The 16,167-nt window shown below is 37.4% G+C and overlaps 1 protein-coding gene across 1 annotated transcript in view; it reads right to left on the minus strand.

The window, feature by feature from the left end:
* Window positions 1-16,167, minus strand: part of LOC126253237 (xenotropic and polytropic retrovirus receptor 1) — a 124,168-nt gene that overhangs the window by 51,479 nt on the left and 56,522 nt on the right. Inside the window, exon 6 of the mRNA XM_049954428.1 lies at window positions 4,837-4,984. Within this exon, the coding sequence (XP_049810385.1) occupies window positions 4,837-4,984 (148 nt within the window). The remainder of the gene's footprint in view (window positions 1-4,836; window positions 4,985-16,167) is intronic.

The following is a 16,167-nucleotide window of genomic DNA, read 5'->3' on the forward strand; positions in this document are numbered from 1 at the left end:
CTAGCAGACAGAACTCAACATGTTGCTGTTAACGAAAAAAAAAAAAAAAAATCAATAGATGTAAAGGTAATTTCCAGAGTACCCCAAGGAAGTACGATAGGATCGTTACTGTTTACAATATATATAAAAGTTGTGGTAGAAAGAATCAGATGTTCTCTAAGGCTCTCTGCAGATGATGAAGTTGTCTATAACAAGGTAGCAACGCCAGAAGACAGGAAGAATTTGCAGAATGACCTCCAGAGAATTGATGAATGGTGAAGACTCTGGCAGTTGACCCTAAACATAAATAAATGTAACATATTATGCATATATAGAAAAAGAAATCCACTACCATATCGCTATACTATTGATGATAAACTGCTGGAAACAGTATCTGCCATAAAATATCTAGGCATAACTATCCAGAGCGACTATAAGTGGAAAGACCACATAAAACAAATAGTGAGAAAAACAGATGGCAACTCAGATTCAAAGGAAGAATCTTAAGGAAATGTAACTCATCCACAAAGGAATGCACTTGTTCTACCGATTTTTGAGTATTGTTCACCTATCTGGGATCCCTACCAAATAGGAGAGATAGAAGGGGGGGGGGGGCAAGGGCGCAGTGGTGTGGGGGGGGACGGGGAGGGGGAGGGAGAGAGGGAGGAGAGGGAGATCCAATGAAGAGTGGCACATTTCATCACAGGATCATCTGGTTGGCACAAGAGCATTACGCAGATGCTCAACAAACTCCACTGGCAGAGTTTTGAGAGAGGTGTTGTGCATCATGGAGAGATTTACTACTGAAATTTTGAGAAAGCATGTTCCAGGAAGAGTCAAACAACACATTACTTCCTCCAACATATGTCTCACGTAATGACCATGAGGAGAAGATTCAATAAATTAGAATCAATACAGAGGCTTACCGACAATCATTCTTCCCATGCGCTATTTGTGAGTGGAACAGGACTGGAGGGCCTTCCAACACACACCATTATGTGGCTTGTGGAGTACGATGTAAATGTAGATGTATTTATTACGTTGAATCAAATTATGTAGAACATATCAATCAATAAAAGCATTTTCACAAATCATCAAAAAATAAACAGCTCTTCCAAACAGTAAACATTTTTCCCTTTGACACATTACATTCTTCAGGCTGTGGTCTGGTTCTGATGAAATAAAGCTATATGTTGCCCCAAGCTATGCTAAAATCACCAGTGAAATGCCATGAAAAATGTTCCAGCAGTTTTGGACTTAGCATGTTCAAAGAGACAGACAGACATGATGGTGTTAGATAAAACTTTAGATCACATTTCTTTATCTGAATCTGATTTAATAGTGTTTACACATTGTTCCAAGCTATGTACAAATTACTTTTGAAAATCCTATGAAAATTTGTCTAGTAGTTTTTGATATGTTAGTGTTCTCAGAGACAGACAGAAACGACTGAGTTGCATAAAACTTTAAATTACAACACCGTTTTTTCCCCAATTTTGATAAAATAAAGCCTTTGACGGGCAGATCAGAAACAGACAGACAGACACAGCTGATTTATATAAAACTTTAAATTACAATGCCATTTCTTTCCTCTGTGACCCAATTTTGATGAAATACAGCCTATGCAGGATGATCAGAAATAGTCTGAAAAGGTCGTACGGGTGCTGCACGGTAGGTTGTTCTGAAAAATAACTGTTAAAAAAATTCAATACAATGTGCTGTTTTTGAATAAACTGGCATTTAAGTTAGTCATCAGGACATTGCGTGCACAAATTCAAGCAGCCTGCTGATATAATTAGTGTCAGCTGTTCTCATATAATGTCGCATGTCCAATTTTTCTATCACTCTCCTGTTTGATTTTAGGAAACTGAATGAAGAATACATTCAGTGACATCATCTCTGGCGGGCTGTTTGAATTTGGGCACAGAACAGCCCATTTGGCTAAACTCAATACTAATTAAGTCTGTAACAGCGTAACATATTGATTTTTTTCTTAACAATTATTTCTTGGCACAACTAATCCTGCAACACCTTTAAATGCTTTTTACGAGGGCGGTTCAGAAAGTAACCTCCGATTGGTCACAGTGCGGGTTGTGGGGGGAGTAGCGACGCCATCTGTGCGTTCACGCACTCAACAGGTCAGTCGGCATCAAGCCGTGGTCGAGTGAACGTCGTACCTGCGCTAGTTTAGTTTTTGTGGCAGTTTGAAATGTGTGCTGCAATAGAAAACCCCGCCAAATGTGAAGTGCGTGCTGTCATAAGGTTTTTTACAGCCAAAGGATATTCTGCAGCAGCTATTCATCGTGAGCTTTGTGCCGTGTACGGACCAAGAGTTATGAGTGAAGGAGTTGTCCGTGAATGGGTACGTTTATTTAAAAGTGGACGAGAAAACGTTCATGATGAAGAGAGGAGTGGTAGACCATCATTGGTGACTGACGAACTCGTTCAGACAGTTGATGCAAAAGTTCGTGAAAATCGACGTTTCTCAATGTCGGAGTTGTCTACTGGTTTTCCACAGATTTCTAAGACTCTTGTACAAAATAGTGACAGCAAGATTGGGTTACCGTAAGTTCTGTGCACGATGGGTGCCCAAAATTCTTACCGACCACCACAAAACTCAAAGAATGGCCTCTGCATTAGACTTTCTGTCACGTTATGAGGACGAAGGAGAACCATTGTTAAACAGAATCGTGACCGGTGACGAAACCTGGATTAAGTACGAGTACGTGAACCCTGAGACAAAAGAACAATCAAAGATGTGGGCACATTCAAATTCGCCTACCAAACCAGGAAAAGCCTCGCAAGATTTTTCGGCCAGAAAACTGATGGCAACGGTGTTTTGGGATGCCAAAGGGGTGTTGTTGGTTGAATTCATGGAACGTGGTACGACCATTAATAAAGACGTGTACTGTGAAACAATAAAAAAGTTACGACGGGCTATACAGAACAAACGCCGTGGTATGCTGACTTCCGGTATCGTTTTTTTGCACGATAACGCCCGTCCTCACTCTGCTCGCAGAACAACGGCCCTTCTTGAGTCCTTCAAGTGGGACGTTATCAACCATCCACCTTACAGCCCAGGCCTGGTGCCAAGTGATTATCACCTCTTCATGCATTTGAAGAAATGGCTTGAGTCCCAGCGGTTTGATGACGACGAAGAGCTCAAAGATGCGGTCACAGGCTGGCTCCAGGCACAAGCGGGTGATTTTTATGCAGAAGGAATTTCAAAGTTTGTGAAGAGATACAATAAGTGCCTCAATCGCTATGGAGACTATGTAGAAAAATAGTGCAAAGATGTAGTTGTAAGATGTATATATTAAAATATTTTTATTTAACTTGGTGTATTTTTTTTAAATCAACCGGAGGTTACTTTTTGAATGGCCCTCGTATATTGTCCTCTTATGAGAACACTGCCCCAAGCTAAGTTCAAGTTTCCTGTGAAAACTCCATAAAAATTTGTATAGTAGTGTTGGAGATTAGCATGTTCAAACAGCCAGACATAAAGGTTTTACAGTTTATCATCAGTATAGATAGAGTATCGCATTCAATACAGCAAAGGGTGGGTTAGAGCACAATCATGTTCATTGGACTTGTCTTTAGTGCATTCTCGTGCATTGTGTCCAATAAACAAGACTGCCATGTTTCAACTTTTTTAACATGAAGAGTTACTTCAGTATTATGCAATTTGAGCCATGTGAATGATATAATAATATCAAGCTCAGATTAAATCAATACTGAACATTATCTGGATGCATCCTTTCAGAATAATATTGGTGTTATATTTTTGTTGTCTCTCGTATTACAAGGGTGGTTTGAAAAGTTCTCAAAATCACCACGAGAGGTCAGCGGAAGCGCAATGAGTATTTAAGTGATATTCATTGGACTGTTGCCTGTAAACACGTGCCATGTCAGTGCTCTTGGAAGAGAGCTGTGGTGGTGACGTGGCTCTGTTGTTGTACCCCCATACTGATTTGTGAAGATGGAAAAAAATCAAGATTCGATGAGTGATTAAGTACTACATAAAGAAAGGTACGAAAGTAAAGGACATTCATGCCAATTTCCAGAACACACTGGGGGACTCTTCACCTTCATGTTCAGCTGTTGCCAAGTGGACAAATTAATTTAAATTTGGTCAAGAGAGCTTAGATAATGATCCACACTGTGATCAGCCAAGATGTGTCACTATTCCAGAAATCATTGCGAAAGTGCACAAAATGGTCATGGAGGATCGCTGATTGAAAGTGCGTGAAATTGCTCATGCTTGCCAGACATCGCCTGAAAGGGTGTATCACATTTTAACTGAAGAATTAGAAATGAAAAAATTATCTGCAAGATGGGTTCCGCAATTCTTGACGTGCGCCCGCACACATGCCGTCACCATGGCAAAATTACACGAGCTAAGGCATGAATTTTTGCCATACCCAGCTTATTCACTTGATATGGCTCCATCAGACTTCCATCTCTTCCCAAAACTGAAAATTTTTCTCAGTGGGTGAAGATTCACTTCAAACAAAGAACTGATAGCTGAAGTCTACGACTATTTTGCAGACCTGGAGGGAACTCATTTTTTCGATGGGACCAAGGCACTGGAACATCGTTGGACCAAGTGCATTAATCAACAAGGAGACTACATTGAAAAATAAAAAAAAGTTTCAGTGATGTAAGTACTTTTTTTCTATTCCGTTCCAAGAACTTTTCAAACCACCCTCATAAGGTCATTTCTTACTGTAACTGACTCATTAAGGGCTACATACCGCCTCCTTATCATTCCACCTTAGGCATTTATTTATAAACAAAAATATAAAATTGTCATTTACAGTCAAGAATATACTAGCTTACCTACACTCAAAAACTAACCTTCAGCAACCATCCAGTTCTTATTAGTTGCATAGAAACAAATCAGGAACTGCAGATCAGTGAAAACTACCACAAGACTATTAAGTTGGTCTGCCAACCAGAAATCAGCAAAGTTCACATAGAAAAATGGAGCCAGTATGATTCGTGTCTGCAAGGAAAAAAGAACAGATTAAGACACAAAATACTTTCCCTCCCTTATGAGTTACAGAACCTGAAACATACATGCAACATGAAAATTCACGTGTATGTAAACACTACACACATAAAAATTAAGATTAATTCTATAAGCCACAAATGAAAATCACTCAGTGAACAAAAATTCTGCCCAGTTTGTACTGCCTTGTTTTTAACAGTGTTTCATATATTATCAGGGCATATTAGATTATAGATTATCTGTCTTAATGTGTGAACATGATACAAAATGTGAAGGAATTTGAAAAATTGAAGTTTTGGTGACAAACAAAAATGGCCAAAGATATAAAAAATTGGGTATATGTTATTGATAATTCTTGCAGTCCAAATGGAAGACAAGAAGAATAAGAAGATTAAGAAAAGGAAGAAGTCCTCAAAAGCTGCAGGAGCCTGGGAAGCAAGAGGTGCCTGGAAGCATCCAGATTTCTCACAAATATGAGTTCTTCCACATTCCTGAGATGGGAACTAGTTTTCATCATGTGCCAGGCTCTTATTGACATATGTTTTGGTATTAAGTGATGCCAATTTCTTCCATCTCTGATTCTCCATTTCCTTCTAAAGCATTCTTCCATCCTGCACTATGTTTACATTCTACACTCTGATTCAGTCATCATCAGAATTTTGCATGATTCATTATTATTATTATTTGATTACTTTCTCAGACTTTTTAGAAGTCTGGTTAAGAATGGAGTGACGCGGACCTTTATCAAGCGTCACTTCCTTTTTGCTGTACGGTACATGTTATATTGCATTTAGGAACTTTCGGGTAATTGAACATGTATCAATAATTACGGATTTCTGTAATTGTATATATATGTTTGGATGTAGCTGTATTGCATTGATGTATTGGTGGATATTGTGTGGTATGACTCCTGTAGTTGATAGTATAATTGGTATGATGTCAACTTTATCCTGATGCCACATGTCTTTGACTTCCTCAGCCAGTTGGATGTATTTTTCAATTTTTTCTCCTGTTTTCTTTTGTATATTTGTTGTATTGGGTATGGATATTTCGATTAGTTGTGTTAATTTCTTCTTTTTATTGGTGAGTATGATGTCAGGTTTGTTATGTGGCGTTGTTTTATCTGTTATAATGGTTCTGTTCCAGTATAATTTGTATTCATCATTCTCCAGTACATTTTGTGGTGCATACTTGTACGTAGGAACGTGTTGTTTTATAAGTTTATGTTGTAAGGCAAGCTGTTGATGTATTATTTTTGCGACATTGTCATGTCTTCTGGGGTATTCTGTATTTGCTAGTATTGTACATCCGCTTGTGATGTGATCTACTGTTTCTATTTGTTGTTTACAAAGTCTGCATTTATCTGTTGTGGTATTGGGATCTTTAATAATATGCTTGCTGTAATACCTGGTGTTTATTGTTTGATCCTGTATTGCAATCATGAATCCTTCTGTCTCACTGTATATATTGCCTTTTCTTAGCCATGTGTTGGATGCGTCTTGATCGATGTGTGGCTGTGTTAGATGATACGGGTGCTTGCCATGTAGTGTTTTCTTTTTCCAATTTACTTTCTTCGTATTTGTTGATGTTATGTGATCTAAAGGGTTGTAGAAGTGGTTATGAAGTTGCAGTGGTGTAGCCGATGTATTTATATGAGTGATTGCCTTGTGTATTTTGCTAGTTTCTGCTCGTTCTAGAAAGAATTTTCTTAAATTGTCTACCTGTCCATAGTGTAGGTTTTTTATGTCGATAAATCCCCTTCCTCCTTCCTTTCTGCTTAATGTGAATCTTTCTGTTGCTGAATGTATGTGATGTATTCTATATTTGTGGCATTGTGATCGTGTAAGTGTATTGAGTGCTTCTAGGTCTGTGTTACTCCATTTCACTACTCCAAATGAGTAGGTCAATACTGGTATGGCATAAGTATTTATAGCTTTTGTCTTGTTTCTTGCTGTCAATTCCGTTTTCAGTATTTTTGTTAGTCTTTGTCTATATTTTTCTTTTAGTTCTTCTTTAATATTTGTATTATCTATTCCTATTTTTTGTCTGTATCCTAGATATTTATAGATATCTGTTTTTTCCATCGCTTCTATGCAGTCGCTGTGGTTAACCAATATGTAATCTTCTTGTTTAGTGTGTTTTCCCTTGACTATGCTATTTTTCTTACATTTGTCTGTTCCAAAAGCCATATTTATATCATTGCTGAATACTTCTGTTATCTTTAATAATTGGTTGAGTTGTTGATTGGTTGCTGCCAGTAGTTTTAGATCATCCATGTATAGCAAATGTGTGATTTTGTGTGGGTATGTTCCAGTAATATTGTATCCATAATTTGTATTATTTAGCATGTTGGATAGTGGGTTCAGAGCAAGGCAGAACCAGAAAGGACTTAATGAGTCTCCTTGGTATATTCCACACTTAATCTGTATTGGCTGTGATGTGATATTATTAGAGTTTGTTTGGATATTAAGTGTGGTTTTCCAGTTTTTCATTACTATGTTTAGGAACTGTATCAATTTAGGATCTACTTTGTATATTTCCAGTATCTGTAGTAACCATGAGTGGGGTACACTATCAAAAGCTTTTTGGTAATCAATGTATGCGTAGTGTAGTGACCTTTGTTTGGTTTTAGCTTGATATGTCACCTCTGTATCTATTATCAGTTGCTCTTTACATCCTCGTGCTCCTTTGCAACAGCCTTTTTGTTCTTCATTTATAATTTTGTTCTGTGTTGTATGTGTCATTAATTTCTGTGTAATGACTGAAGTTAATATTTTATAGATTGTTGGTAGGCATGTTATGGGACGATATTTAGCTGGGTTTGCTGTGTCTGCTTGATCTTTAGGTTTCAGATAGGTTATTCCATGTGTAAGTGTATCAGGGAATGTGTATGGGTCTGCAATGTAACTGTTAAATAATTTAGTTAGATGTGAATGTGTTGAGGTGAACTTCTTTAGCCAGAAATTTGCTATTTTATCATTTCCAGGGGCTTTCCAATTGTGCGTAGAATTAATTGCTCGGGTGACTTCATGTTGCAAAATTATCACGTCAGGCATTTGTGGTATCATCTTGTATGAGTCTGTTTCTGCTTGTATCCACCATGCATGCCTATTATGTTGTACCGGGTTTGACCATATGTTGCTCCAGAAGTGTTCCATGTCTGTTATGTTTGGTGGATTGCCTATTTTAATGTGTGTGTTATCTATTGTCTGGTAAAATTTCTTTTGGTTTGTGTTGAATGTTTGGTTTTGTTTCCTTCTATTTTCACTTTTTTTGTATCTTCTAAATCGTTTGGCCAAAGCTTGTAATTTCTGCTTCTTTTCATCTAATTGCTCTATTGCTTCTTGTTGTGAGATTTTACCTAACCGTTTTCGTTTTTTGTCTGATATTTCATTTCTTATAAATTGTGTTAGCTGTCCGATGTCTTTTCTCAGTTTTTCTATTCTGATCTGTAGCCTGTGTTGCCATGCTGGTTTTGTGTGTTTCTTCTGTGTGTTGGTTGGTTCTGATCTCTGCCTAGTGTGTATATTTACTGTAGTGAGTGCTCCTACATAAACCAGTAGTTGTAACTCTTCCATTGTTGTATTTTCATTTATTTTGTTGTGTATGATTGTGTTGATAGTTGTTATTGTTGTTTCGACTTGTGGGTTATTTGGTGGTCTATGCAAGAATGGTCTAATGTCTGTATTTGTGTCTTTGTATTCTATATATGTCAGCTGAAATTTCTCTTCTATATCTAACATGTGTGTCACTTCGTGTTCTATTTGTGCTTGTTCTGGTGGCTGTCTTAAGATGTCGTTTTCCTCTGATTGTTTAATTGATGTGTGTTGTTCTTTGTTTGTTTGCTCTGGGATGTTTGAGTCCATTACTGTATTTTCTTCTTCTTCTGATTGCACATTATTTTGTTCTAGTATTTGTTGTACTTGTTGTTTGATGTTTTCTAATTCTGACTGGGGTATCCTGTTATTTTTGATTATTACACGGATCTGATCAGCTAGTCGTTGTTCTGTTAAAAATTTTAATTCTGGGTATCTGGTAATAAATGTTGTGTATACTTGTGATCTGTATCCAGTTGTGTTGGTTCCTAGGTTTGTTGCTTGGTAATAACAGAACATGAGGTGTCGATTAACTTCATCTGACCATCTCATCCTCTGTCTTTGTTTTCCTTCTAGGGTGGTTGCAGGAAGCATATCCTGCAAAACACCTCTATTTGGATTTGAATCATTTTCTAGTTGGCTAGCAGTGTCGTTACCATTGTGGGCGGGCATAGGGTTCAAGCGTCGTCCCCGACCATGACGGCGCTTGTCCGAGGCTTCTTTAGTTCTGTCCTGAACCAAGTAATCACACTAAAAGGGGGGTTAGCCCTATTAGTGGTTTGTTCTTTTCGTCGCCTTTTACGACTGGCAGAACATACCGGAGGCCTATTCTTTTCCCGGGCCTCCACGGGAATTATTATTATTATTATTATTATTATTATTATTATTATTATTATTTTATACGTAGCTGTTTCTTTCCAGCAACTGTGGCATTTATTTCAAAATAAAATTGGATCATTAGTTGCACAGATATTTTTATTTCACTTTACCAGTTTTGACAAATTAATCTGTCATCTTCCAAAACTTAGTATTGGTTTAGCAAATGTTAATATCTTCTTCAAAGAAGCAAAATCCCATGATGTGTCCAAAAAATTTACATATTGTATGTGATTACTGCAAAAACATATTGACTGACTGCAAATTTACAGTAAATGATTCACATCTGTGTACATGTCAAGCTGCCATGCCAGCAGCAAGGAACTTATATATATGTTTACAACTACCACATTCAATATTTATATTTTTGGACATATAATGGTAAATATCTGCACAACTCACGACTGAGGTTTTTTTCTCAGTTTATTAGTATTTGTACCCATTGATCCATTTTGAGATTAACTGTCACCTTTGATCTATTCATTGTCAGCATTTCATTATCAGTACTCTGAAAGCTGAATATTATATGTTTCAGAGTCATTTCCTGCACATTCTCGTCACCTGATCAAGGTTTTTGGATGGTTTTTACTTTCATCCAATCCTTTAATTTCCTTTGACAGTTTATTTTTTCTTTATGCTGATGGCTTAACATCTTGAAATATTGAAGGCTATTCAGTCTCAGTAAGGGAAGTCCAATTCCCTTGGCTGGTCAGTACATGGTTCTCTTATGAGTTAGGAGCTGTTGTTCGCCTTTCTTTCTTCATACTTGGAAGAAGGCTGGATGGTTTATCCTCCCAGAATCTCTTCACAAATTCACTATATTTATTTCAATTTTCTGCATATTTCATATCTGTCTTCCTTTTAAGCTTCTCATAAAATACGTGCTTCATTGTAACATTCTAAAAACTAGATATAGATTATGATTTCATCTGTGATGTTCATGTCTTGTAAACCGTTCTTGTTTCTTCAACCAGGTGAATGATATTAAAATTAATAATGTTGAGCAGTCTGCTGTTGTTCTTTCTAAAAACATAATCATAAAATTTCATGTCTCTCTTGTGCAGAGTGTAAGTGAACTTATCTACCTGTATTTAGAGGTCAGATGATGTTCATCCAAATTCAATTTTATTATATGGGTCCATATATTTACCTAATAAATATCAGCTCTTTTTTTTCAGTTTCTGCAATTTTAGAACATCCTCTAACAGCTACATTCTCTTATGTATATAGTGCTTCTGATAAAAGAACTATCTTGTAACAAGGCAAATTTTGCATTGTACGGTATTACTTCTTTTTGTTGTTAAGGTTGCTTTTGATTCTAAATACCTTTTGAATGTGACCACCCTTTCTAACTTTGCTGATGACAGTATGGTCTCCCCAAGGTATCTGAAGGAGGGCACCAGTAAAATAATTCCAAATTTCATCTTTAGTGGAACTTTCCTGTTACTCTGAAACAGATTTCCCATGTAATGGGAAGATATCTGGAGGTCTGATTTTCCACTATTATAATTAGTGTCTTCCTTAGTCTTACTGATAACTGCTAAATTTTGAACAAAGGCTAAAAATATTTAATTGATTAGTATCCATACTATCTTAAGTTTACTCCTCTGACATAATTTTCCTGTTCACTCACAACTTTGTTCAGCAATAAGTTAAACAGCAGATAAAGTGGACAGGGAAGGGGGAGGGCAGTGGTCAGCTCCATGTCAAACACCTAAATGCTAAATGTACCTGAAAAGGTGGTTAAATGTAATTTTTGTTTTTCAACTTCAAATCTGTGTAATAATAACTAAGCATTCACTATGACATGATGTTGTTGTTGTTGTTGTTATCTTCAGTCAAAGACTGGTTTGATGCAGCTCTCCATGCTACTCTAACCTGAGCAAGCCTCTTCATCTCCAAATAAAATTGGAATCTACATCCTTCTGAGCCTGCTTACTTCATTCATCTCTTCTTCACCCTCTACAATTTGTACCCCCTCCCCCCTCCCTCATCACCAGTACCTCCCTCCAGTACTAATCCCTTGATGTTCACAATGTGCCCTATCAACTGAGCTCTGCTTTAGGCCAAGCTGTGACACAAATTTCTTGTCTCTCCAATTCTATTCAGTACCTCCTCGTTAGTTGTGAGCTATCCATCTAATCTTTCGCATTCTTCTGTAGCATCACATTTCAAGAGTCTATATTCTCTTTCTGTTTAAACTGTTTATCATCCATGTCTCAGTTCCATACATGACTACAATCCAGACAAATACCTTCACAAAAAAAATTGTAACACTTAAGTGCATATTTGATGTTAAAAAATCTCTCTTTTTCAGAAATGCCTTTATTCCCATTTCCAGTCTACATTTTATATCCTTTCTACTTTGGCCATCAGCAGTTATTTTTCTTGCCAAATAGCAAAACCTATCTACTTTAAGTGTCTCATTTCCTAATCTTATTCCCTCAGCATAACGTGATTTAATTTGACTGCATTCCATTACCCTTGGTTTACTTTTGGTGATGTTCATCTTATACCCTCCTTTCATGACACTGTCCATTCCATTTAACTGCTCTTGCAAGTCTTTTGCAGTCTCTGACAGAATTACAATGTCACCAGGAAACTTCACAGTTTTCAATTCTAGTCCCTGAACTTAAATTCCTTCTCTACATTTTTCTTTGGTTTCATTTACCGATTGCTCAATGTGCAGATTGGATAACATTGGAGATAGGCTAAAACCCTGCCTCACTCCCTTCTCAACCAGTGCTTCCCTTCCATGTCCTTCAAATCTTATAACTGCCATCTGGTTTCTGTACAAATTGCAAATAGCCTTTTGCTCCCTGTAATTTACCCCTGCTACCTCCAGAATTTCAAAGAGAATATTCCAGTCAACATTGCCAAAACTTTTCTGTAAGTCTACAAATGCAACAAACAGAGGTTTGCCTTTCCTTAACCTATGTTCTAAGAGAAGTTGTAGGGTTAGTACTATCGTGTGTTTTCCCACATTTCTCCAGAATCCAACCTGATCTTCCCCAAGGTTGGCTTTTACCAGTTTTTCCAGTATTCTGTAAAGAATTTGTGTTCGCATTTTGCAACCATGACTTATTAAACTGATAGTTCAGTAATATTCACACCTGCTTTCTTTGGAATTGGAATTATTACATTTTTCTTGAATGTCTGAGAGTATTTCACCTGTCTCTTACATTTTGCACAGCAGATGGAATAGTTTTGTCATGGCTGGCTTGCTATCAGTAGTTCTGACAATGTCATCTACTCCTGGGCCCTTGTTTTGACTCAAGTCTTTCAGTGCTCTGTCAAATTCTTCTCACAGTATCATACCTCCCATCTCATCTTCACCTACATTCTCTTCCATTTCTTTGATGTAGCCTTCAAGTTCATCTCCCTTGTATACATCATCTATATACTCCTTCCACCTTTCAACTTCCCCTTCTTTGCTTAGGGGTGGTTTGCCATCTGAGCTCTTGATACTCAAACAGCTGCTTCTCTTTTCTCCAAAAGTCTCTTTAATTTTCCTGTAGGCAACATGTATTTTTCCCCTTGAATTATACTTCTAAATCCTTCATATACTTCTAAATCCTTAGATTTGTCATCTAGCCATTCCTGCTTAGCCATTTTGCACTTCTTGTCAATCTCGTTTTTTAGATGTTTGTATTCCCTTTCACCTACTTCATTTCTGCATTTTATATTTTCTCCTTTCATCAGTTAAAATCAGTGTCTCCTATGTTATCCAAGGATTTCTACTAGGCCTTCACTTTCTGCCTATTTGATCACCTGCTCCGTCACTATGTAATCTCTTAAAGCTACCTGTTTGTCTTTTACTGTATTGTTTTTCTCTGTTCTAGTCAACCATTGCCTAAAGCTCCCTCTGAAACACTTAACAACCTCTGGTACTTTCAACTTATCCAGATCCAGCTCCTTAATTTCCTACCTTTTTGCAGTTTCTTCATTTTAATCTGCATTTAATAACCAATAAATTGTGGTCAGTGACCGCATCTGCCCTTAGAAATGTCTTACAATTTAAAATCTGGTTCCAAAATCTCTGTTTTACCACTATATAGTCAATCTGAACTCTTCTAGTGTCTCCAAGTATTTTTTATGTAAACAGCCTTCTTTCATGATTCTTAAACTAAGTGTTAGTGATGATTAAATTATGCTCTGTGCAAAATTCTACTGGGCAGTTTCCTCTTTCATTTCTTTCCCCCAATCCATATTCACCTATTTTTCCTCCTCTTCCAATTCCCACCTCACAATTAAATTTTCATCTCTCTTAACTATCTGAATAATTTCGTTTAACTCAGCATATATTCTTTCAGTCTCTTCACCTTCTGTGGAACTAGCTGGCATATAAACTTGTACTTCGTGTCTATCCTGGCTACAAAAATGTGTTCACTATGCAATTCATACTTACTACCTGCATTCCTATTTTCTTATTATGATTAAACCCACTCCTGCATTACTCTAGGTGTCCACTAGGGGCAAGACACAGCCTGATGTGTTCACAGTGACAGGTATTCTTCGCCAGGTTGACCACATTTCGGGTCAGTGGTAATTCAGTACTTCTCAACACAGCTGTAGCCACCACAGAAGTACATACTCAGCACTTCCACCAGCCAGGCCTGACCAGATAATGATACTCTGGGTGACACTGAGACGGCATATTCACCTCACTCACCATCAGAGTTATCAACTTCAGAATATAATAATTGTAAACAAACAGCAATAAAGATGTTATTGTATCTATGAGCTGCCTATTCTTGCTGACCTCTATCCATCTTCAGCAGGGAACAGCCATCCACACCCAGCCACCCCACCAACCCCATTACAATGTCTGAAAACAAGTGTTAAGCATAAGTAACTATAAAATGTTTCTATGTATGAAGAATGCAACATCTTATATCCATGCCTTTACCTTTGTTCTTCATTTGATCCCATTTCAGACACTGATGATTAAAAATATTTAAAATTATACACACAATAAGGCAAGCAAGTCGGAAAGGCTAAGGAAAAGCACATACAGATAATGCAGAAACCAAAATTCTGTAAACGTGAGAAAGGGCAACAACCAAGGTTTAAAAGCTAAATATCAATCAACAGAAGGACAAACATTTTTGTGTCAGAAAGGCAGATGATACCTGACATCAATGTGAAGTTACTGGGAAATACGAGTGAAAGATCAGAATCATCCATGGAGTGAGAAAGGTGTCAAGATCCCAAATTTAAATTATTTTTGGGCATTCTACCTGGTTGATTCATTGGCACTGCATGAATTTTGGTTGCCATTTTCTAGTGGTTTACAATGAATGTATAGTTTAACACCTTACATCATGTTTCTATTTTTGTCTGCTTGAAACTGTCAAGTTTCCTATAATGTTAGCCATATTCCATTTACAATAGGGGTGTCAAAGGAAGTAAGTCTGTACTGTTCACTAGCAAATCACCTGAATATCACAGGGAGTCCCATCAACAAAAAAGTATGCAGATTATTAAAAAAATCTACCCCTATGTCACCAAATCTCCTTACAATGGGTGGAATTGGGTGTTCCATCTCCAATTATCATTTCCCATACCTGTTATTGAAAAAAAGTACTTTCGTTACCATAAGGTCTATCCAGTTGTCCATGTAAGTCAACAACATGTAACCATTCACTCTTGACCAAAGTCTGTGGATGATCTGCCTACTTACAGTTCTTGAGAATATATTTTTCATCTCAAGCTGCTTCTGGGATTTGTTATTCACTTACTTTGTAGATACTCTCATTACTTGATTGTTTCCATTTCTCCATGTAATCTCTCACATTTAGTTTTCATGTTTGGAGTTTATGGAACACAACACTGCATGCGTGCTTTATGTGCTGTTTAAATAAAAATTATAATTCACTGACTCAATACATATAATGCCATGCTCATTGTGAACATTTTTTCTTCACATAACTTGCAAAAATCTTCTTATAGAATTTAAATCATTTAGTGGCAAGCAGAGTTGTCAAATGATCCAATTAAGTCAATCTCACATAACTTCAATGTTTTCTGTAGTTATACAGGAACCAAAGTGACTCAAATATGAACACAATTTTACATATATCTGCAATATCGGTGTGTACAGTGTTATTTGCCAGTTCATCAGTCATGGATTCGTTGATTGGTTGATTTGGGGGTAGGGACCAAGCAAATAGGTCATCTGTCCCATGATCTAGGATGGCAGAAATGAGTGGAAGAACAACACAAACAGCACAGCCCCATCAAGGGAAAATAAAGAGAGAAAAGGGACCTCACGGTAGCAGGTGGAGGAAAGAATGGGAAGGGGTGGGAGGAAATGGGGAGAGTGGGGGTGCCCCAGAAATGCTACGCACAGTGGGACACCAGCACCGCCACTGACCCTTTGCAACATCCACACCATACCATTATCACGATACAAGAAGGACAACACCAGCGGATGAAGAGACAAGAAAAAGGGAAACAAAACAGCACAACAGACAAGACAAAATGTAGGGAAAAGGTAGGGAAAACCTGGCTGGTGTGGAGGCAAGATCAGTGCCTCCAGAACCAAAGCCTATGCTAACTGAAGCATTCAAATTTCAGAGGGAATTTCAGGGATTTATACATGAGAGTAAAAACCACTTTCGCAAACAAAACTGAGGACAGATGTAACCATGCAAGGGTCATCTGCTAACACCCATGACAAGGAAGTTGGGAGGGCATATTTAG

This window comes from Schistocerca nitens, chromosome 1, assembly GCF_023898315.1.
Source record: "Schistocerca nitens isolate TAMUIC-IGC-003100 chromosome 1, iqSchNite1.1, whole genome shotgun sequence".
NCBI classification, from domain to species: Eukaryota; Metazoa; Arthropoda; class Insecta; order Orthoptera; family Acrididae; genus Schistocerca; species Schistocerca nitens.